Genomic DNA, 22406 nt, shown 5'->3' on the forward strand with positions numbered 1-22406 from the left:
GTTTTGGGAGTCCCAGATAGCTAGTAATATAAGAACGAATATCAAAATCGAGGAAATGGAATATTAACCCATTTATGTCTTTATTATATGTTTTTAACATCGATAGGTACATTGTCATATTGGTATATTTCCGAGGGTCTGTCGGTATATTGTTTCGATAAGTCCGCGGTCACACTGGTCGAAAATCCGCGTAAAACCTAAACAAATTGTGATTATAATTAATTAAAGTATTGGAATCCCAGCCATTTTTATAATTGCGACGAACAAAATTCCGCGTCCTGTATGCGGTTTGCATATCCGCCAAAAAGTGTTCATCCTGCCTCTGCGGCCGCTAGTCAAAAGGGCTCAACCCAAAAGCATCAAAGGGACGCAACCAAAGGTGAGAGATGGCTGCAAAAATGCAGGCGTAATTATTTAAATGACTATTGATTTTGCGAGTCACACCCACCGCCCTCCTGTTGCTTCACCCAGCGGCGCACGAGACGATTCCCAACCTATGATACGGGGGTGAGATTTGCTTTGGCGCTTGTTGCTGCGCACAACAGGTGAAAAAAGCACTGGGTGAGGTTACGGTGCCCTCTGCAGGCCCTTTGAGCAGTGTAACGCAGTGGCTGTAGTTAACCTTGGCCTCTTGTGGGGCTAATCAATTAATTGTAATTAATTATCCGGAAAGAAATGGTCTACAAGTGTGTATGTACGTATGTGTGTGTGTGTGCACACATTCGGTAGTGTGTGGCTCATGGGAGGAAGCACCAACTTGTTCCACCGGTACCGGACCAGTTTCTCGAATGCTCACAAGCTGTTAAATATTTATAGATTCGCGTAGAACATAAATTTATGGGATTCGCAGAAACGCAAATTGTTTTATAAACAAATGAAAAACGGGTATCGATAAGCAGGTATCGCACAATATATCGATACATCGATATATCAGAAAATTGCGCATTCACAATATGACAAAATAGCTCATTCACAATGGGATCTTGTTTTTTTGTTTCTTAAATAATTTTGCCCCACAATTTGTTTCAACCGTCACCTGCGCATCGCGCATCCGCCACATGCCACATTGAAATCTGAAATTCAGAAAAGTCCGTTGATAATCTCTTTGAATTGAGTGGTCACTGTGCGCGTCGTCGAGCAATTGATAAATGTTTAACAACTAAACAAGTTAAGAAACATTTACACTCGCGCGCAACAGGCGTGTATGAGAATAATAGTCCTTTGAATTTTGCCAACAAGTTGCATCCCTTTTCAAGTGTAGTTTTCGGTTTCGCGTGGAAATCCTTCTCGAAAGGCGTGTGCTGGCGCTGCTTTTTCATCCCGGAGGACACCGAGATATCCAAAGAAGCCAAGCCGAACGGAAGACATAAGTGCTTGTGTGTGTTCGTACGTGAGTTGTGTGTGTGTGCACGATTTAAAAATAAAACAGCAAATACATAACAAAAAATATATCGAAAGCAACAGCGCCGCCAAATACCCACACAATCTAAGGCGCGACCTGTACGTGTTTACACATTCTAGACTGTCCGGCTGTCTCTGTGTTGGTGTGCACCAAAAGGTAAATAAAAAGAACAATCTAGTGCGGGGGGGCCACGCTCGTGCGTGTTTGTGTATGTGTGGGAGGACTTCCCAGGCAGCGCAGTCTTCGTCTGTCTGCTGCAGTTCTTCGATGCGATGCGCCGCACTGTGGGCGGGATGCAGCATTTTGCGCAGAATGTTTTTAATTGTCTGAAAGTTTCCAAATATGTGTTTAAGGAAGTCGACAAATTGTGTGTTTTCTTTGACCCATGAAAAATCATGTGTTTCCACTTGAAGTTTTTTTTATATTTTGTATACACAAACAGACACATATGCACATATCAATGTGTGTGTATGTACATATGTTCATGCATACATAAATACAGCGCTCCTGTTTCTTATTGTTGTTGTTGGCAGCGCATGTCGTTGCCGTTGCTGTGGCCATCTTCGTTCATGGTTATATTTCCAGGAAAATCCATAAAAACAAAGGCAAAAAGAATTTCGAGTGCAATAGCACAAATAACAACAACAACAAGCACACATGAACACCACTGTACAATCGGGTATATATTAGCTCCGCTCTCTCTCTCGTTCTTACATCGCCCTGCTGGTTGACTGAGGGGCTCCCTCTTCTTCTCCACCTTCTCCCTCTCTCTCATCGTCTATCGCCCTATCATGCTCCTCATATTCACATGCTACTCTTGCTTTCATACGTACGCCGCTGTCGCTGTAGCGACTTCTGCGCGCTCAACACTTTTATCTCTGCTTCGTTCTCTCTTCTTCGTCTTTCTCTTATTTCCCCCCCTTTCCACGTGTGTTGCGCGCACACACGTCGCCGTCACCATCGCCATCAACATCACCGTCGCCGTCGTCGTTGTCGTCGTCCAGTGACTTGTTGGCCAGGTCTGGCCCGGTCTGTCCACCGTCGCCGCCTCTTACCATTTTGGACAAATTACTCTTGTCAGCGGACGGCTGTTCGTGTCAATGACGTTGCGCGAGCCTTAACCCCTTTGTGTCCCGCTGGTAGACCTGAAATCTACAAAAAATCCCTTTCCCCCGGCCTAATCGTCCCCAATAGGTGGTTTAATAGATATGAGCTCTACGATAAGCAAGGTTTTCCTTTGTTAGACTTCCTAGAAGGCATTCTTTTCGTTTGTGATCAGCATTTTAAATACTAGAGTTTATTAAATAAATCCCCAAGGGTTTTGTATAATATCAATGCGTTGCATATTTCTGCTATATATTTAATTGATCTTTCTTTATTTACGCTACAAGTTAAACCACATAAAGTTATTTCTGGCACTTGCATTTCTGATACTATCCCAGTCCTGGGCTTATTTTGTTGCTCTCTTTCTTATCGCTTACTCGCGCTCTCTTTTGTGCTCTCTTACACTGACAATTTGTTATCACAAGCAGATTTATTGCGTTGCATTTAATTGTTCTGGCTGCAGGCCGAACGTAATGTATTTACGCACATAAGAATGTAACTGGAGCACTGCCCCTTAGCGTGGATAGTGGGGCCTTCAATACGCCATCCCGCGTATGCTATCGCTGTGGTACTTGCAGACGAGGATCTTCTGTACTTACACAAATAGCTTGCAGCTTATCAGGTACCGGTTAATCCTGCTTTTGAATCAATCATGCGGCAGAGCAGAGTCAAACATAAATATCACTCTAATATTAAGTCTGTCAGATTCTTGCAGCAGAAAAAACTACAGCTGCAAAATCTATCTTAACTTATAGTTCCCTGAAAACGATCTTTGACACCCATAATATTATACATATATTTATGCCCCAAAATAACAATCAAATCATCTTGTAATCAAAATTCGAGCTGCCCAAGCTATTGCCATATTTAATCAAAACACGCAGTGCAAATAAAAGCAATTAAAATAGGAACATGCAAATTTGTCAAAAAATAAAATGATAAGAGAGGACAACTTCGCATGGGTCTAATTATACCCGGTACTCGAAGAGTAAATAGGGTATATTGTATTTGTGCACATAACGGTTGTATGTAACGCACAGAAGGAAACGTTTCCGACCCCATAAAGTATATATATTCTTGATCAGCATCAATAGCCGAGTCTCTGTCTGTCTGTCTGTCTGTCCGTCTGTCCGTCTGTCCGTCTGTCCGTCTGTCCGTCCTGATGAGCGCCTAGTACTCAGAGACTATAAGAGCTAGAGCCACAAAATTTTGCATCCAGACTTCTGTATGCTCACACTGTTACAAGTGTATTTCAAAAATGAGCCACGCCCCCTTCCGCCTCCGCAAAAGGGCGAAAACCTCCCAAATCTACAATTTTGAAGATAGCAGAAAACTAAAAACGCCATTCCGTAGGGAATGACCATATCTATCAGATCACCAAATTGGGATACGATTGGATCATTATTATAGCCACAATGAAGAAATTAATTTGCAGTAGCCAAACCCACCCCGTCCCGCAGCATTCACAATCTGCTTCGCGCTGTTTATGGCCTGGCCCCTGACACGTCACTGCCTCTGCCTCTGCCGCTGCCTCTGCCGCTTCCTCTGCCGCTGACTCTGCCGCGACTCTGCAGTGTGTGTCTATAGGGGAGGGTGGCGAGCTAAAGGAGCGTGTTGGCGTGAGTAGTGTTGTTGATGTAGATGACAGATGAAGAAAAAATGTAAAATTGGACAAATAACCGCTAAAGTGCAGATGTAGTACTGAGTGCCGGGTATAAAAGTTGTGACGCGTAAGAAGCGTCTCACACGTCCCTTCTCGTTTTTTCTTGGAATCGACTGTTCCGAGGACAGTGGTCTTATGAAATAGTCTGGAAGAACTTTGTAAGGGTCACATTAGCCAACGAAATATGCAAATTAAAAACTAAAAAGATTAATAAAATCTTCAATCATCCCGATTGTGAGAGGAAATACAGAATTATTCGATCTTTAATTTTGTGATGATCATTCGCAAATGATTCTCTTAAGGAAGGGGATACTCATACATTAAGGCTGAGGGAAATTGTCTATGCATTTTTATTTATCTTCCCAATTGGATGATCAGCAGCGCTGCTGCATTTGCCTAATATACCCAATGAGCCTTACCCTACTCCTGCACGTAATCTCGCATAAGGGAACACACCGAAACGAAAGCCGTCAAACATCGTACAAAATGTCAGGCGAGTAGCAACGATAAATGATTACTTAAATAACACTTGGTTTGTGCGGCGGCGTCCCCACCCCGCCACACTCTTCACTTTTGTTGTACGGAAAGAACTTGTATACACACACACGCAGATACACCCGTTTACAGGCAAGCATGTGTTGTGTATACAAGCACACACAAGCTTATTAAACATTTATGAGTGCAAAAACAATACCACAAACGGCACAAATTGTACGAACAAATGTACGCGCATCATGCATACTTGCTCGGAATATATTCGTGTTTGTCTTGTTGTGGTTGTGTGAATGTGTTCGTGTTTGCTTATAAAAAATTGAATAACAAAAAGTACAAAATGTCGAAGCAGCAAGAAGTCTGAAGCAAGAGAAACAAACACCACGAATGCATTCCGAATTGGGTGGGCAGGGCCCTGGGGAGCTTTGGTCAGGGCTCCCCCAATGGGAGTAAAATTGCGACCCAAAGGAAGGGATAGGAAAGGGTCCGAAGAAACATAACAAATATGACCAAGCCATGCAATATTTTGGAACGAACCCACAAACGACTGACCGATCGACCGACAGACTCATTTTTAGTAAATATTTGTACCCCCTAGCGTCTCGTGAACAACTGTCGCGGTTCCCACATGGCGAGAGCCCACTGTGATTGCTCTCCAGTACCTTTGCCTTACACACTTTTTGTCTGTTATTTCCGTTCCGTACTACAATAACCGTACTGGCAGGCGGTTTGTTATCAGCCGCAGCGCGTAGGCTGCTGCCATAAAACTTTCCACTAGCCAAAAAATCTTTTCAAATGAAAAATCATTTTGTTGGCGAGGAGCAGTGTGGTTATATCTTTTTGTATCCGATTCTATCTTGCTTATGGATAGAAGATAACAATATTTTCCAGAAACAGAAAATCTAGAATACACTATTCAAAATTCTTCTCGTATATGCATACTACTTTTCGGGATTAAAACTCACAATGTACATATCTGCAAAGGGGGATTTTGCCGCACATGACTCTGGCAAAAGATACACACATACATGATAAATTCATAGATACAGATGTACTGTAGGGAGATCTAATAAACTCGGTGGGTCTGTTAGCTCTGGAACAGCGTTGTTGGCGCTGACTCATCATCAAAATTCTTATCTAAGACGCTTCCCGAACTCTTTGCAGGCCTCTGCCTCAGTCAGCATTAATCACAGAGCTAAATATTGCATTTCGGTTTGCTGCTACTTTGTATATTCTCCCAATTCTTCTAATTCTCCCAGTGCCACCGCCCCCCGCGCTCTATGCCTCTCTGCGGCTCTCTGTTTGTTTTCGATTCGCCTTTTTGTTTGCCAAAACGGCAGCAATAACAATTTGTGTGTGGGCAGAGCAGCTGGCCGGCTGCCCCGGGAGCTTGTGTCAGTCCCAGACAGTCGATCACAAAAGTGTGCGCACTCCTAACGTCAATTTTAAATAATATTTGAGTCTCTGAACACTAATATTTAGAAATATTAGAGAAATAAAGTCTTCGAAAATACTCTTTCAATTTAAAAAATATATTAAAGCTGCGAAAAAAATGAGATAGCGATTTAAAAATCAAGGCTCATAGGAAAGGCTATACATTTCTTTTGGTAGTCCATCTATTTTTTGGATATCATGGAACATGTACAAGGTCTCTAAGGCAAATCAACTTTTATTGCTGGGCAAATACTTTTTTCCGTGGCTGTACCCAGTGTGCATACTCAACAATCTATTGACCGTATTTTAATCTGTTATACGTACATATTTAAATACATACATATGTATGTACATACATATTTGTATATGTATCTCCTAGCTATATTCACAGCTAATTGAGCAAGCACACACATAAAGCGCCATGGGTTTTCCCCCAATATTCAATTGAGTTGTATTTTTTTCCAAGATTTTTCCGATTTTGCATAGCAGTACGGGGCGATACACAAACGGATGCAACACACAAAGTAAAAAGTGGCTAAACCAGTTCAGTTTTCACTGAAACTGCAAATGCAAGTGCAAGCGCAACAACAGCAACAACAATTCACTTTCTTTGCATTTCAAGGTTAGTTTTTGTTAGCTTGGACTATGGAATGGGGCTAAAAGGTTCACTTTGCTCAAGGTCAGCATTAGGTGGAGAGTGAGCCCCTGTGTTCCGGGCATTTGACATTTGCTCTCATGAGAGCCCAATAAAATGATTATGTCAAATAAATGGAATACATTTGCCTTATCAATTTTCGGAGAATCCATTAGGTAATTTGCAATGTATTTTGTGGGGTAATCGGTTTTTGTTTTTATTTTATTTTATAAAGTGACGGCTTCCGTTCCTTCTCATGGTGCATCTTATTTTTGGGCAAAGAAATTACCGATGCTTCGAGTATTTCAGAATTTGTGTGTGTATTGTATGCATTGGATTAACGCCGATTCATCGAACCAGCGCCGAAAAAGATAGACGTCAATGCAAATTCAAGTTTTGCAACCGAAAACATTTTTCGCGGCCGAGAAATCGAAATTAATTTATAAGTATACAAACCAACAGACGTTTAAGACACCAAATGGATGAGAAGATGGAAACACCGAAGATAAAATGCACTTCCAGTAGGGGGAGATGATGGAACTTTGGGAATAGTGGTCTACAATTTGGGTGACTGCTCCCAAAAATGCAAATTTATTCGCTCTCATTGTCTCTTTCCCTAAACTTTTATATCAGCTCGCACCAACTGATCCCCAAACAAATCTTAGGGGAGCCCAACCGCAGCGCTCTCTGGAAGGGTATTCAACAAAAACAACAACAAAAGCTTCGTTACACATTTGTTTTGCTTGGTGTTACGTATGCGTGTGTGTATGCGGGTCTGTTTGTGGGGATGTGTGACGTGCTTTGAGGTCTCTCTCAGGTTGTATACACGTTTTTAACCCGCTGAGGCCGTCAACCAGCTCTCCAGAAATGTTGAGGGGAATTTTTATTTCTCTTAAAGTTTTCTTTTACCGGCGATGGACAAGCGTGTGCGGTGTGTGTGTGAACATTTATGACAGCTTGTAAATAATATTGTCTAACATTTTGCGGCTGCAACTAAGTAAATAAATGATTTTGCACTCTACCTCTGCCCTGCGCCGTGGCCCCAACCTCTATCCAACCGCTATCTATATCTACCTATCTCGCTCGCACGCACTCACACACACGCACAGACCCATTCTATTGTGAGCAATAAATCGCGAATGTTGTGTTTGTTTCTGTGTGTTGCGGGGCCCATCTAACTACCGGTTATCGCGGCTTTTGTTGTGGCACTGGGGACCCCTAGGGACCCTTCGGCTGGCGATTGCGCGACCGCAACGGAATAAAGTTTTATCGTCAGTATATGTTTGTTTCCCTGCCCTGCCCTGCTTTGATCTGCGTTGCTCCTCCACCGCATCATCATCATCATACTACATCGGTTCGCATCTCAAAATAAATACATTTTGCGCTTTTAGCAGTCCATAACAAAAGTTAAATAAAAGAAGCCGCTCCACTTTTTTTGTATTTTTTGTGTTAGCGCGTCTGTCTGGAAGTTTTTTGTTTTCTGTTTTCATTGAGTATTGGCACTCGTGCGGATAGCGTTACCAAAACTGGAATCAGACTAAAACCTCCGAACTCCGAACCTAATGAGATATTTTTTTGCTCTTCTCTGACAAGGGTTCGTTCATTGATGGATAGTCGTTTAGTTCGTTGTTAATTTCGTTAATTGCTATAGGTAGTGGGTGCTGCTGAGGTGTTCAGTTAAAGATAAAGGTTTAATGGTGGAAATTGGCAATTTTATAACAGTTAAAACAAGAACATATGTAGGACACAGAGTAAATAAATAAATAAATTAATACTTTTTGTATTCTCTCAATCAAAGTATTTATTTCCTTAAATTAATCTTATGCCAAAACCACGCGTTTAACGCCTATGACAATAGTATAAGAGTAGCTCTGTTCCACTGTATAAGAGAGTTCTGTTTTGGTTATCAACTATTACTATTTGCTGGAAATGCGATAGCATGAAAAGCTTTTTTTCTGATGATAATAAATGCCGTAGTAGGGTAAGATCGAAAGACACAAGTTTGCGAATTGTAAATATCTTTGAAAATGTTTTAGAAATGTTTAATCCAAGCATTGGACTTGAAATATTTCTAAGAATTGTTTACAACTCAATTTAATTTGTGTAGTTTGGCATTTCTTTTTAAATTAATTCATATTTTTGTTGTAAGAAAACTTTTGTTTTTGTTTCTGAAATCTCCAGGGCTTAAGTATTTTTGTGAACCCAAGGGATTTTATGTTTCAAGTGTTTCCCATATCCCATTCTTCATATCAATAGTGTGCTTGATTTTTTGTCAGTGTATGGACGCATGTGGCTCTCTGAGATCGCGCCATGCGAAAGATAACTTAGCCCGAGTGTTGCCGAATTTTGGAATTGGAGTTGAGTGGAAACGACTGGGAAATGGAACGGCAACAGTTAATGCTCCCCAGTGACGACACACGCGCCTACATTTTTCACGCTGAAGGGAATTCCTTTTGGCCCCAGACGGGGAGGGCGCTCATCCGTACACATTTTCGTCTATATGTTTTTTTGGTAATGGGTAATTTTAATTATTGCCCCACGCATGGGTACTTTCGTTGATAATACCCCAGTGTTGTGTTGTGCCCTGCCCACTTCTAATTATATATTATATTGTTGTGAATGGAATTCTGTTTGTGCCAAAAATTTGCATAATTATGCCATTGGCCGACATTTCAAAAGACCAAAAGAAAAACAAACGAAACAAGTGGTCTGCTGCTATTTTTCTTGTAGTCAATTTTTGTTGGTGTTTTTCCAAAAGAATTCCTGATAAAAACGCAGAACTAGACTAAAAGTTGCCTGACTTTTCCACGGAACCACTATAAAGCCATTCAAAGTGTTGCAAAAACGTAGCTGATAAGGGCTGACTGTTCGACTAGCTTTCCACTTAATCCTCGGGCACAATCTTTCACGGCAACTGATTCATCAAGCGGCCTTTTGGCCAACAGGGGCAGATGGCCTGGTCTCTTATCAAAATGCAGAGTGGCGTATATATAATATGCCAAATTTCCAGCAAAGTTCGATTATTCTAACTACTTCGGGCTAATTTTCATATCATTTCATAAACTTGTACAACTCTTGCTCGCCCTCAGCAGAGAGTCAAGTCTTATCATGACCAACATAAAAGCACAGAGGCAACCTATTGAGATCTTCAGTTGTGTTCCTTCTATTGATCGGTAAACGCGTTGGGTAAAGCTATCAAAAATATCATATTTACGGCGACAATTTTGTGCGTTTGTTTGTTTGTTTGTGTGCTTTGATTTGTAAACGATCCCATATTTGTTTGTAAACAATCTGTTTTCATTTTGCCACCTGACAGCAGCCAGACGGAAAGGGCGCGCAGTTGGCGGATCGGCTAGAGGAAGGCAATTCCCTACAAGAGAAGCGGAGCCCAGAGTTTTCTCAGTTGTTTGTTGACTTTTGTTTAGGTTTTCGCCTTGATAACCTTAACATTTGTGCGACTGCTGCTGCTGGCTGCTGTCTGCCGCTGTTGCTGCATCGATCTCTCGTTTCATTAGACAGCCAATAAACATTATTGCTGATAACAAGAACGGAAAAGTACCATTAGAGAGGTAGGGGACGGAGGTGAAAAGTTTGTGCCAGCAAAATGTTGAAGGGAAAAACTTTGTACCAACTTTTGTCCGTGGCTTCTTTTCGACTGACTTGGCATATTAGACAGCCAAGAAAACCTTGAACTACTTTGGTTTTTCGAACTAAAAAAAGAGTCCGAAGGGCAGCCAGCAGCAGCAGCAAGCAGCAGCCAAATTTATGAATAGAAAGAAACCTGTGTGTGGTGGAGAGATACAATCATTTATCCCGGAGACTACCTAAGGTCTGGAACTGGAACTGGGACTCCTTACTCTTCTCGCTCTCTCTTTTTGTTTTGTTTTTGGGATCATCGTTAAGTGAGCCGCACATCCGATTTTTGTTGTTCCTTGGAGCAGCGAGGCACAGGTATCAAAAAGCCACGACCTGTTTTCATTTTTGTGTACTTATTTTTCTGATTTCTGGTTTTTGTCTTGGTTGTAGGTTTTTGTCCCTTTTGTTTGGGCTGCATTTTCGGGCTGTGTTTCCAGTCATTAGATCCTTATCTAATTTCGTTTCTGCTTCTGGGCTGCTCTTTTCGGCTGGTTTTGCCTCGTTTTCATCTCTCCTTTGCTCTGCTCTCTGGTATGGCCATTCATATTTGCTACGTGAGCGAAGCCAAGCCGAGCCTTGTTCTGTTGTTGGTCTTTTTTTTCTGGGTAACTACAGAAATTAGCGTATCGACCACAAAAGCAAACACGCTTCGGCGTGGAGTGGCAGACGCAGTCTCTGGCATTGGCTTTGGCTTTGGCTCTGGGTTTAGGGTTTGGGTCACGTTTTGACGACAAAACAACAGTCCATAGCGAGAGAGCAAGAGAGAACTTCATGCCAGGACCTGCCGGCCCCTTATCATCGCTATTTAGCATGGCTATAAAGAATCCAATTCCCCATGGATCGGGCCTGCCTGCTGCAATTTAATTTCACACCTGTTGGTCCGTCCAACCCCCGACCATCGCCTAGAAAAACCACCTCACGATTCTATGGTCTCTCGTTCTGTATTTCTGTTTCTACTCGTATTTGTATTTGTTTGCTTTCCCACTTGCGTGCGAGTTGTTTGTTCTACGTTTTGCCATACTGCCATTGCCATTGCCCATTGAGGTTGGTTTTTGCTTGTTGTTGTGTGTGTTTCTGTTATGGTAATTAGAGGTTGAAGCCGGGTAGAACCCAAAACCCGGGTTTATGCGCCAACATTCATTCATTGCCTTACAGCGCCCATAAACGATGATGATAATAATGATGTTCTATGGCGCAGATGTCCTTCTATAAATATTTCTACTTAATTTTACCACTTCCATTATCATATTAAGGGGGCAAATAAATGATGATAAGATCTTTTGGTAAATTATTCGAAATGTTCCTTTTTCGTTTGGGCTATTGTTATAGCTATAAACAAAGGTTCTCATTGAAAAGCCACATCGTATTTATGTCTATTCTGCGAACAACTAGGGGGAGACTTGAAAATATTGTTGTGTAGTGTAGTTTTGGTATCCTCACTCATGATTCTTTCACTCAAGTGCAGTGCAGCTATCGGAATAGAAAAATCTCTCTTGCACTCAGGATTATGTTTAAAGACAGCTTTAATTGACTCGCCCTTAGCTAAGTCTCTCTCACCTAGCCTCAGATTGAAAGTAAAAGTACAAACAGCTTATAAAATATCCCACTCATTAAAACCGGCCATTCGAAACATTAAACATCAGATCCATGGTGTCCACCGCTACATTCCATCTATTTTTGGTTTGCATCTATTATTATATAATATTTAAATGGGTTTCATCTGTGTGTGTGTGGAACCCCCCCTTTATCACCTTTGGCCAAGATCTCGCACTTATCACAAAAATGTACCATATGCTTGTGTATTTATAGTTTCCTTAACAATTCTAAATCAATCGAAACCAAAAACCAATCAAAATACAGAGCGCAGATATCGTTTGCATGTAACAATTGCATTTTATGGACGACTCAGACTCATTTGCTTGTTGGAAGACAGCCGGACGTTGGGAGCGAAACTGAAAACAGAAACAGCCACAAAATATCCATATTCAGCTGTGTTCCAGCTAAACAAAAAACAAAAAAAAAAGCATCCACACTCTCATCCCACAAATCGAATCGAATAAGAAACTCACATCATCAATAGAGGGAACAGAGAGACAGAAACAGAGAGAGAGCGAGAGAGAGAGAAAGATCATCGGGTAGGAGCATGAGCCTGTGGAAGCGCATCTCCAGCCATGCTGACTGCGAGGCTCGTATGGCAGCCTACTACGATGAGAAGGGTCTCTTCGACCTGCGTCTCTGCTTGGCGGCCTGGATCGAAGACAGAATAATGTGAGTAGATCATAATGTGGGTGGAGCAGCAGTTGATGATGATTATGGGATGGGATTACTCGGACATTGATCAGTTGTAGAATTAGCAATAAATTCCTCAATCGAATATTCAAATAATAATAGTCTCCCCTCATCTACAGGTCTGAACAGATCACACCAAACTCTGCGGAGCAACTTGAACGTGTGGCCCTCAAGTTCAACGAGGATCTGCAACAGAAGCTCCTGTCAACGCGCACGGCCAGCGATCAGGCACTCAAGTACCGTGTGGTGGAGCTTTGCACTCAAATCCAGCGAACCTCTGCCCTCGAGCTGTACACGCATTTACGCGGCGGATTGCAAAAGGAGCTGCAGCTAGCCACTGAGAAGAGTGTGGCCACACCGGGTCCATCGATGCCCCTCAGTCCCTACAATATGAACAATCCAGCAGCCATGGTTGCTGCTGGTGGCGGCGTCGGTGGCGGCTATATGGATTCCAGCGAACTGATGTCCGTTCAGCCAGCGCTTGGCGGCGGTTTGGGTGTCATTCACAATGCGGTGGGCGCGAATGGTGGCGGTAATGTGACGCCCATAGGCATGGCCACGGCCAAGGTGGAGCTGTACGAGATCGAGCATCAGATATTGCAGTACTTCAACGATTTTAGCACCTGCGGCAACTCCCTGAAGATGCTCGTCCAGAACTACAGCTACATGCTGAACTCCACGGGTTCGCCGAATGCTGAGGAGGCCTTCAAGTGCCTGATGACGGAGAAGGCGGCCATTGTGACGACCCTGTGCCGCAGCTATTTATGCTACGAGCCGCTGCAGGAGCTGATCATCAGCGAGCTGAATAACTGGCGTCGTCAGCAGGCGCTGGCCGGCAATGGGGCACCCTTCAATGAGAGCACTTTAGACCAGATTCAGCGTTGCTTTGAGCTGCTTGAATCCTTTATTGGCCACCTGCTGGCGGCCGTCAAGGAGACGCTACGTGTGCATATCGTCAACGACGAGCCAGAACTGAACAACCTGCTCGAGCGGGTGAGGAGTGCACAGAAGAACTTGGTCTGTGCCGCCTTCATTGTGGACAAACAGCCGCCTCAGGTGATGAAGACAAATACGCGCTTTGCGGCCTCCGTGCGTTGGCTGATTGGCTCCCAATTGGGCATACATAACAATCCGCCCACCATTGAGTGCATCATTATGTCGGGTAAGCATCGGGATACCCTCTCTATGGGCATTGACTAATCATTCCGTTCCCCGTTTTGTTTACAGAGAATCAGGCAAACCGATTCGTTACCCGCGGCACTCAAATGGACAGCACCCTGGCCGGGCAATCCTCAGGAGAAATACAGAACTGTTCCAGCACCATGGAATACCAACAGAATAACCACATCTTCTCGGCCAGCTTCAGGAACATGCAGCTGAAGAAGATCAAGCGAGCCGAAAAGAAGGGCACCGAGAGCGTCATGGACGAGAAGTTTGCCCTGTTCTTCTATGCGACGACCACAGTCAACGATTACCAGATACGTGTGTGGACCTTGTCGCTGCCAGTGGTTGTAATCGTCCATGGCAACCAGGAGCCACAGTCGTGGGCCACCATCACCTGGGACAATGCTTTTGCGGATATTGTACGGGAACCGTTTATGATCACCGATCGTGTGACCTGGGCCCAGCTCTCGGTGGCGCTTAATACCAAATTTGGGTCAAGTACACAGCGAGCCCTGACCAGGGATAACCTGGACTTTCTCTGTGAGTCTAAGAACTGTTTGGTGTTCTGTGTTTTGTACTGATAAATGCCTCCTGCTGTTTCCTGATTAGATGAGAAGCTGCAGCGCGATGAGCGCAGTGATTATATTACATGGAATCAGTTCTGCAAGGAGCCGCTGCCCGATCGCCCGTTCACCTTCTGGGAATGGTTCTTTGCCATCATGAAACTCACCAAAGACCATCTGATGGGCATGTGGAAGGCCAGCTGCATTATGGGCTTCATCAACAAGGTCAAGGCGCAAGATGATCTGATGCGTTCGGCCACCGGGATTGGTACCTTTCTGTTGCGATTCTCCGACAGTGAATTGGGTGGGTGATTGGACTATCAATTGGTTTATGCAAATAGACATATGGATGGATAATAATGAATGACTTTTGTATTGCAGGTGGCGTAACCATTGCGTATGTGAATGAATACGGATCGGTTACCATGCTCTCGCCATGGACTGCACGTGATTTTCAGATCCTTAATCTGGCCGATCGCATACGTGATTTAAATATGCTCCGCTGGCTGCATCCGAGCGACACCAATGCAGTGCCCCAGGAGCGTGATCGAGCCTTTGGCGAGTTCTATTCACCACGTACCGGTACGAATGGTATATGATTTTCCCACTCCAAAGTTGGATTAATTATTGTTGTAATTTGCTAATGGTCATATTGATTTTACTTAGAACCCACTCCCGGCTATGTGAGAAGCACGTTACACGTCCAGGTGCGCAATACGATTGGAGATAATGGTTCCATCATTGGGACGCCACAGCATCCCATACCTTCGCCACCGCAGGATAGCAGCATGTCGATGGGAAAGTAAGTTTCGTTGCATGGCCGATGCCCCCTGCACACACACACAGAGCTAACATGCATCACTGACTTCGCAACAAGTAGATTAATCTATGATATGAAATGACTCCCCCCACCCAGAAAAAAGATTAAAATCTAACAGCGCCACAGAAAGATCCGTGATTGGTCTTTCTATGAATTTTATTTGCTTTGCTTTTGCGTTGTTTTCTTTATGATTTTGATTTAAAAAAAGTTTAACTAAGATTGCAATACTTTGAATTCGAGAAAAAAAGAAATAACCGAAAGGGGAGGAGACTCTGCCTGACTAACCGAGTGCCTACCGAGAAATTTTGTAAATAAAACTGATATGATTGAACCCCCAAGCTGGGCTCTTTGTAGAGCTCTCAACCCCCCAGCCCCGTCCCACAATGTATTTAATTTAATTACAATGCAGCCCCACTTACTGTACTCTTTATTTACTTTCATCCTCTAATTTATGCACCGGTTGATTTGTTTCGGTGCTCTTCTGGTGTTCCTTTTGGTGTTCACAGCTTTGACGACTCTGATTCGGATGATAGCTCTGTGGCGGATGCCCTAGAGAGATATGTGGCGGGCACATCACCCGATGATCCCATATTCCATCAGATCAGGGCCACCATTATGAGTGCAATGATGTAGAATCATTTGGCAGCGAGGTATAACTATTTAAGTACAAATATTCCGCATCCAAAAATCACTCTCCTCGATCAGACTCCACCAAACAACCTCTTCTGCAAACCGCTAAAAGCTGTTCGCTCTCTCTCCATCTGATTCATCCGCTGATGCGCTGATTCCTTCCCCTCAATAAATCGATCGATCAATCAGTTCATGCTCATTACACCCACCACCAGCATTTTATCAGCAGCACTCGTCTCCCCTCATGTCACGCCACGCAAAGCCATACCCACGCATTCATTAGATCAGAATCAGTTTCAGATGCGCTGCTGCTCCCCATAAAACTCTACTAACAGTAGCCAGCTCAGACCTAAGAGATGATATATCGTATTTAAGCTCAAATGTTATGTTTATGTTTATGTTTACAGTCGTTTTTATTGTGTTTTTTTTTGCTCAAAGTATTGCCATCTTTTTAGACTTTTTCAGCCGCAAAGTGAACGAAGCGCCAAAAAATCAGGCAATTAAAATTAAAAGATTTCCCTCTAACCATTCTTCTATTCTCCTTTTTCTATTTATTTGGCTATGAACGCAGCTTGCAGAATAGCACCATCATGCACCTATAAATCTGAGATCTCTATGCTGAAACCAGCAGCCAAGGCAGCAGCATTCAAAAATTAAATTTTAACATTAAGAATATTAAGCGGATCGCAGGCCAACGATTTTGCGTTCGGCATTAATTGAATTTAACATTTTCTTGCATGCATTTAAAACAAAAAATTGTCCGTTTTTCCTGCTTGATAAATTGATTGATTGATTGCTTGTTGCTGTTGTAATTTTTGCATGCAATCCGAATGCTCAATTTCGATGTTGTCGTTGTTAAAAATAATTGTTAAAAAAAGAGATACTTTTAGGGGCACCAAATTCCATTTGCTTTTCAACTCTCTGCCATACCATCCATATCTACACATTTATGCCACACAAAAAACTAACCCACATGAACCTCTTTCCTTTCTCACTAACCATTCTTACCATTTGCACGATATTCCCAAACCAATTTCTATTTCATTATTAATGTTTATTTTTCTTTCCTTCTAATTTTTATCCACACCAACAAATCATCATGATTTCTACTACCAACGATTTTAGTTCCGGTGAATTTGGAATGGCGGATTTTGATTCGATGACGAACTTTGTCGATGTGTATAAACTATAAACAAGCAACAAATATATATACAATATATATATATATATATAGAAACTATGTATAAACAAAAGATCTTGTAAACAATTGAAAGTGTGCCGTGTGGATGCCCCCGCCCCGACCTAGATGATATAGATATGCCCCTCCTCTCCCCCAGCAGCGATTGGCAGCCATCGTGGAACTGCTTTTTAAAACAGTTTTTATCGTCAAGTTTTTACTTAAAATGTAATTGTAAGAGATTTGGAATGCATCGTTGAGGCATGTTTAGTTTTGGTATGTATTCGAGCTCTCTTTTCTTTACCCATCCTTCACACCCTTAAAAGTATTATAATGCACTCTAGTAGTTGTGTTTTTGTTCAGAGATAAAGATATAAAAGACAACGAACGAAGGAACGAATCGAGTCGTAGTTAAAAATATATACATTAATTATCGTTATACAGAGTGCGGATCTAAGCCGAAAAGTTTTACGAAAAATAAGCTATTTATTATGCTAAATATTTAATGTTTGTTGTTAAATGTATTTGAAAAAAAAATTAATTGAATTGCCGAGTCACGCCAAATTATACGAGAAGTCCATGTGAATCGCCGTATGGACACCCGGATGGTACTAAGCCTGGTTTCACTGGTCAAGGATCCGTTTAGCATTGTAAGACTAGATAGACGTACAGGGAAAGGAATGAATTTACGAATTTACAAACAGAATTATCACAGATATACATACATAGATTATATATTTATACACATGTGTACAACAATTACTCTCACGTACCTACACTACCCCTTACTCTCCGACTACAATTAAGGAATAGCAAATTGTATTAAGTTGAATGTTTTGATTTGATCGAGCATTATTTTAATCCATTCTATTCTGTTCTTGCAGCATTTGTGAAACGAGAAACAACTGTACCAAGAGCAATCAATGCATGCAAATTGCTACCACACCTCCACACACACAACACCCTGCAGCACACAGCCAGACCATAATAATGTGTGATCAATTCGAAAGTGTGAACTTTTGGGTTTCCATTGGAATGTGTCCGCATGTTATTCGTTTTTTATACACTACATGCATATAAAAATATATATTTTTTTATACATACGATACGATACGATGATATATGTTTAATTTTTTTTAATACTGTGTGACAAAGCATTAATCTTACGACGGATTGTGACGAGAGAATCGATTTAGTTAGTGAGTAACTATTTGTTGAATCTAAATTTTTGATTTTGATTTAGTAATTTTAAAGGATTTATTTGTAAACGATCTATCAAATCTTAGCAACTAAACTACCTTCGAGATAAGGTCTAAGTTAAACGAGGTGAAGCAGCAAGGCAAATTGTAATTGCGTTTTAGTTTTAATTGTATTATTTACATAATATTGTGAAATGCTTTATGTGAGAGAAACCACCCTACCCTTACTCCCCCTTTATTGGCTTCCAATGCGGAAAATGCGCAAAAATCTAACCGATCCGATGTATATTTTTTAATTATTTGAGTTTGAGTATGAGTTTTGAGAGTCCAGGGCACAGTTTGCAATGCATTTCAAATGCAACAAATGCGATTGCCTTTAGTCAGTTTAATGGGTGGAGCACACGAAATACATACATATGTACATATGTTTATGTAGGTACATTATGTTTATATGACAACGTAATAATATTTTTTTCTACACAACCATAAAACACTACACTACACACTACACTATGCTACACTAAGCTTTGTACCAGGAACCATAAGAATTTTATAAGACTTAAGTACAGCTCCCACAACACAAAAAAACCCTGACACAAATAAATAATTTAATAAATATTTTCAAACATTTTACATGCCAAGAGGCAGGCGATTGTGTATTTGATATTGTAAAAACAAATTCAATTTCGAGCAAAACGAAATGTTTATCTGTACGTAAAGTTGTTAATGTTTAATTGTAAAACTAACGCATTAAATCACACCACAACACAAACACAACACATTCCCCAAAAAGAAACACAGATGCATCCGAGCGCACTCTTCTGTATGTTCTATGTTACGTGTATGTGCGATGCTCGTTTAGAAACAAAAGTTGATATTTGGGATGTGAATTGAATGTATTTAAATGTTGACATTGTGTTTTAAATGTAATTTCGAAAGCGCTAATTGTGTGTCTAGTTTGGAAATATATTTGTGGGAAACAACTAAAGAACTATTCTTGTCAAAATGGCCAATAAAGATTTGATTTTTCAAACTACAAACACAGTTTGTTTTAAATCCATTAAGTTTATTAAACAAATTTATATGTTAATTTACACATTATTAAATGCCAACGAATCACTGTATGCCAGAGGAGTCAGAGAGTGTTTAGAGTGTTGTTAGTTCTTGGTGGAACAGCACTTGTCCTTGGGTCCGTTCTTGCAGGCGCATTGGCACTGCTGGCTGCAGGCGCAATTGTCTCCGCACTTGGTGGCCGAGCACTGGCAGTCTGTGTTTAAGATTAATTATTTAGTATTTCGATTTTTAATTTTATTTATAACAACTTACTTGTTCCACAACCCTTGCAACCCATATTTGTTTTTAGAATTTGTTTTTTAAAGATTTAGTTACGGAATTTACTGACTTTGCTGGTGGCAAACGCTTTCTGATGATTCCAGAGAAGCGACTCTGCCAATTTATAGCACTCTCAGTTGTTTGTTTGACTTTGCACACCACCAGAGGGGAACCCTGGTAGTCACCAATCAGTCGAAGTGTTCCTATGCGGCCTTATTAGGGGGCGTGCGCAAAGCGACTTTATCTCTGTGGGCACAGAAAAACGCGTAAATTTTTTGCGCACGCTGAACGAGCGCAACTGCACACGACTTTCTTATCTAATCAGCAGCTAAACTATAGAAACATACAATTTCAATAGCCCCAGACTGGGTATAAAAGCAAACATTCTCCGGACAAACGATATCAAACAAGTTCCAACGGTTCTACCAGTCGTAGCAGTCATCAAACAAATAAAAAACAAAACAAACAAGATGCCTTGCAAAGGATGCGGAAACAGTGAGTGAAACATTGTAAACTCTTAAAATAAAGTTATAATAAAACGAATTCCTCATCAACAGACTGCCAGTGCACATCGGGCCAATGCGGCAGCACCTGTGCCGGTAACACCCAGTGCCAATGCGCCGCCAAGACAGGAGCCAAGTGCTGCAAGGCCAAGTGATTGTGTGCCGCCAATTATTGCGGCATGAATAGTACTTAATTAGCTACCAAATCTCCGACTGATCCTAATGCAAATCTGATGCAAAAATATAATAAAAGTTATGTTCTAGTTCAAATTAAAAACACCTTTAACAATTACCTTGGTACATATTTGTAGTTATTCCACCATTCCACCGATTTAGCTATGAACATGTCCAGTTGGAAGCCCGAAGATCGTATTTCTGTGCTGATATAACTGCCTAAATTTATTTAGTATTTAATTAATGGTGAACTAATAGCCTTTTCATTCAGTCAGCTGGAACATCATTTGAAAGGATTAGGATTATTATAGCATATGAGTACGATAATGTGAAAGATCCCGGTTAAGCATTTTGCTGGCTCTTGTTTGCCATATACTGCGATATAAGCAAACTTAGTTTTTTAGATAACTTTATGTTGTTCTTTCTCGCAAACTTAAAACTAAGAGAACCATTATAATGAATAATTTTAATTTGAGTTGAAGAATCTCAAGCAACGCTTACATATTTGTGGGACATTCGTTGTAAAGGGTTTAATGCCAGGTCCACTCTTGCCATAAGTTTGTAATCTTTGGGGTTTATTTAATTTGCAGACAGGCAAAACAGCATTTGCTCAAGTGTGGTGGTGTCTGGGCGTGTGTGTGTGTGTGTGGTGTGTGAGGGGTTAGGTGAAGGGCCATCAGTAGTCAGAAGGGCACTCGAGTCGCCGTAGTCTTTAAATGTGCAACTTGGAGAGGCGAGTGAGCAACGCATGCATGTCTGAGTGCTGTGTGGCAAGGCTTCTCTCGTCTGTCCTTGCCAGAGTCCTTCAGGATGCGTTTACAGGTCGGGTCTGACAAGCAGGCAGGTGGGCCAAGAGGCCAACAGCCCAGCAGATTGACAGCCGAGGCCGTGAGTCTGTCAATTCGCATCCGAAAGATGCATTAAGCGCGCTAATTGCAGTTGACAATTTCATTTCATACGCAGCCAATTGAGAATTGAGAAGCCTTGGCTGCTTTTCCACCTCCAGTTCCTGATCCTATTATGCTGTTGTTGTGGCAGTTGCTGAGGGAATGGGAATGGGAATGGAAATGGTAATCTGTGAGGGCGCAATCTGTGATTGCTTCTAGTTTTGTAGCCCTGGCCGAAATTTCAATTTCAGCGCTTTTAATGACGTTAAGCGGCGGAAATGGAATCGCGCCTGCTAACTGCCTTTTTGCGCCAAGTCATCAAACTTAATTTGTCGGCAGGTTGAAGCTCAAATGTTTTCACAGCCATTTCCTGTTCAGGCAGGCAGTCAAAATGTCAGACAGCCCCCAACACCAACACCAGCCCCGACTCCGACACCGACACCAAATCGCAATCCGAATGCCAATCAGAACCGTCCCATTGCCTGCCGCTGGCTATGTATACATATTTGACTTTGTTTCTGGCCGGAACAATTTGTGTCACGGCTTTTTGTGAGATTCATGCTGATAGAGTGACACACGCTCCAGCCGAAGGTTGCACTTGAATGTTGAGCTTGGCGGACTGCAGGCCGTGCAAATGGGTCACGCGATGCTTTTAAATCCCGGCTCAAGACACCACACGCGGCGTATACGCGATTTCAAGCAGCCAGCTGAGCGCAAACGCAAACAGTTAATTACGTCATTAAGTTTTCATGTCGCAGAAGCGGAACGAAGTGCGACGAAGCGGAACGGAAACAACTGCAATGCGGACACTTCGTGAGGACTTTGTCGCCAGAAGAGGACAGGACGGGGCAGAACAGACGCCGAGCGCTATGCTTCGTGCAACAGAATGGGGCAACAGCGGCATCACTTATGCATAAGAACATTTTAACTTTTCGTTAGCCACTTTTGAATGGACGTGCAGTGAGGCAACATTCAAGGCTGGCCCGCCTCTTGTGTTTATCTTTTGCGTGTGAATTTCGCCTCCTGGCAATGTAAACTTTTTCTGTGGCAAAATCAAATTATCCCCACAATACCGCACACACACACACAGCAACTTTTGGCAAGGAACGCAACATAAATTAATGAAATGCACAAAAACTGCGAATGTATTGCCAGGAGAAGTCACTTTGCAGCGGCTCTCACACCCCGCTGCTGATGCCTGTCTGTGTTGTGCGCAAATATTCTTAATAATTTATTGCAACTTGTTTGCTAAGCGCTTCAGAACTTGCTGAACTTTTCAACATAAATTAACAGATTAGTTGGC

The 22406-nt window shown here is 42.1% G+C and overlaps 3 protein-coding genes across 11 annotated transcripts; 2 read left to right on the forward strand and 1 right to left on the reverse strand.

Annotated features, from left to right (window-relative positions):
* The first annotated feature begins 183 nt into the window (after nucleotides 1-183).
* Nucleotides 184-18813, forward strand: LOC117895997 (signal transducer and transcription activator). Of its 9 annotated transcripts, XM_034803987.1 has the most exons (11): nucleotides 184-379; nucleotides 12175-12633; nucleotides 12774-13056; nucleotides 13093-13816; nucleotides 13882-14358; nucleotides 14428-14685; nucleotides 14763-14972; nucleotides 15048-15183; nucleotides 15708-15851; nucleotides 16957-17284; nucleotides 17893-18813. In XM_034803987.1, the coding sequence occupies exons 2-9, from the start codon at nucleotides 12509-12511 to the stop codon at nucleotides 15832-15834; spliced, it is 2340 nt and encodes a 779-aa protein (XP_034659878.1). In that variant the 5' UTR covers nucleotides 184-379; nucleotides 12175-12508; the 3' UTR covers nucleotides 15835-15851; nucleotides 16957-17284; nucleotides 17893-18813. The 9 variants fall into 9 exon arrangements, with proteins under 9 accessions (XP_034659878.1, XP_034659875.1, XP_034659877.1 ...); XM_034803984.1 differs by having other exon boundaries at nucleotides 12774-13816; XM_034803986.1 differs by having other exon boundaries at nucleotides 12774-13816; nucleotides 14763-14963.
* A 448-nt stretch (nucleotides 18814-19261) lies between these two features.
* LOC117895999 (metallothionein-4) lies at nucleotides 19262-19652 on the reverse strand. The gene is made up of 2 exons (XM_034803994.1): nucleotides 19534-19652; nucleotides 19262-19474 (listed from the first exon to the last, which is right to left on the reverse strand). Exons 1-2 carry the CDS (start codon nucleotides 19556-19558, stop codon nucleotides 19365-19367), a joined length of 135 nt encoding a protein of 44 aa, XP_034659885.1. The 5' UTR covers nucleotides 19559-19652; the 3' UTR covers nucleotides 19262-19364.
* Nucleotides 19653-19883: 231 nt separating this feature from the next.
* Nucleotides 19884-20311, forward strand: LOC117896000 (metallothionein-2). Its single transcript, XM_034803995.1, has 2 exons — nucleotides 19884-20034; nucleotides 20097-20311. The coding sequence occupies exons 1-2, from the start codon at nucleotides 20010-20012 to the stop codon at nucleotides 20195-20197; spliced, it is 126 nt and encodes a 41-aa protein (XP_034659886.1). The 5' UTR covers nucleotides 19884-20009; the 3' UTR covers nucleotides 20198-20311.
* The last annotated feature ends 2095 nt before the right edge of the window (nucleotides 20312-22406 follow it).

Source organism: Drosophila subobscura, chromosome O, assembly GCF_008121235.1.
Source record: "Drosophila subobscura isolate 14011-0131.10 chromosome O, UCBerk_Dsub_1.0, whole genome shotgun sequence".
NCBI lineage: Eukaryota > Metazoa > Arthropoda > Insecta > Diptera > Drosophilidae > Drosophila > Drosophila subobscura.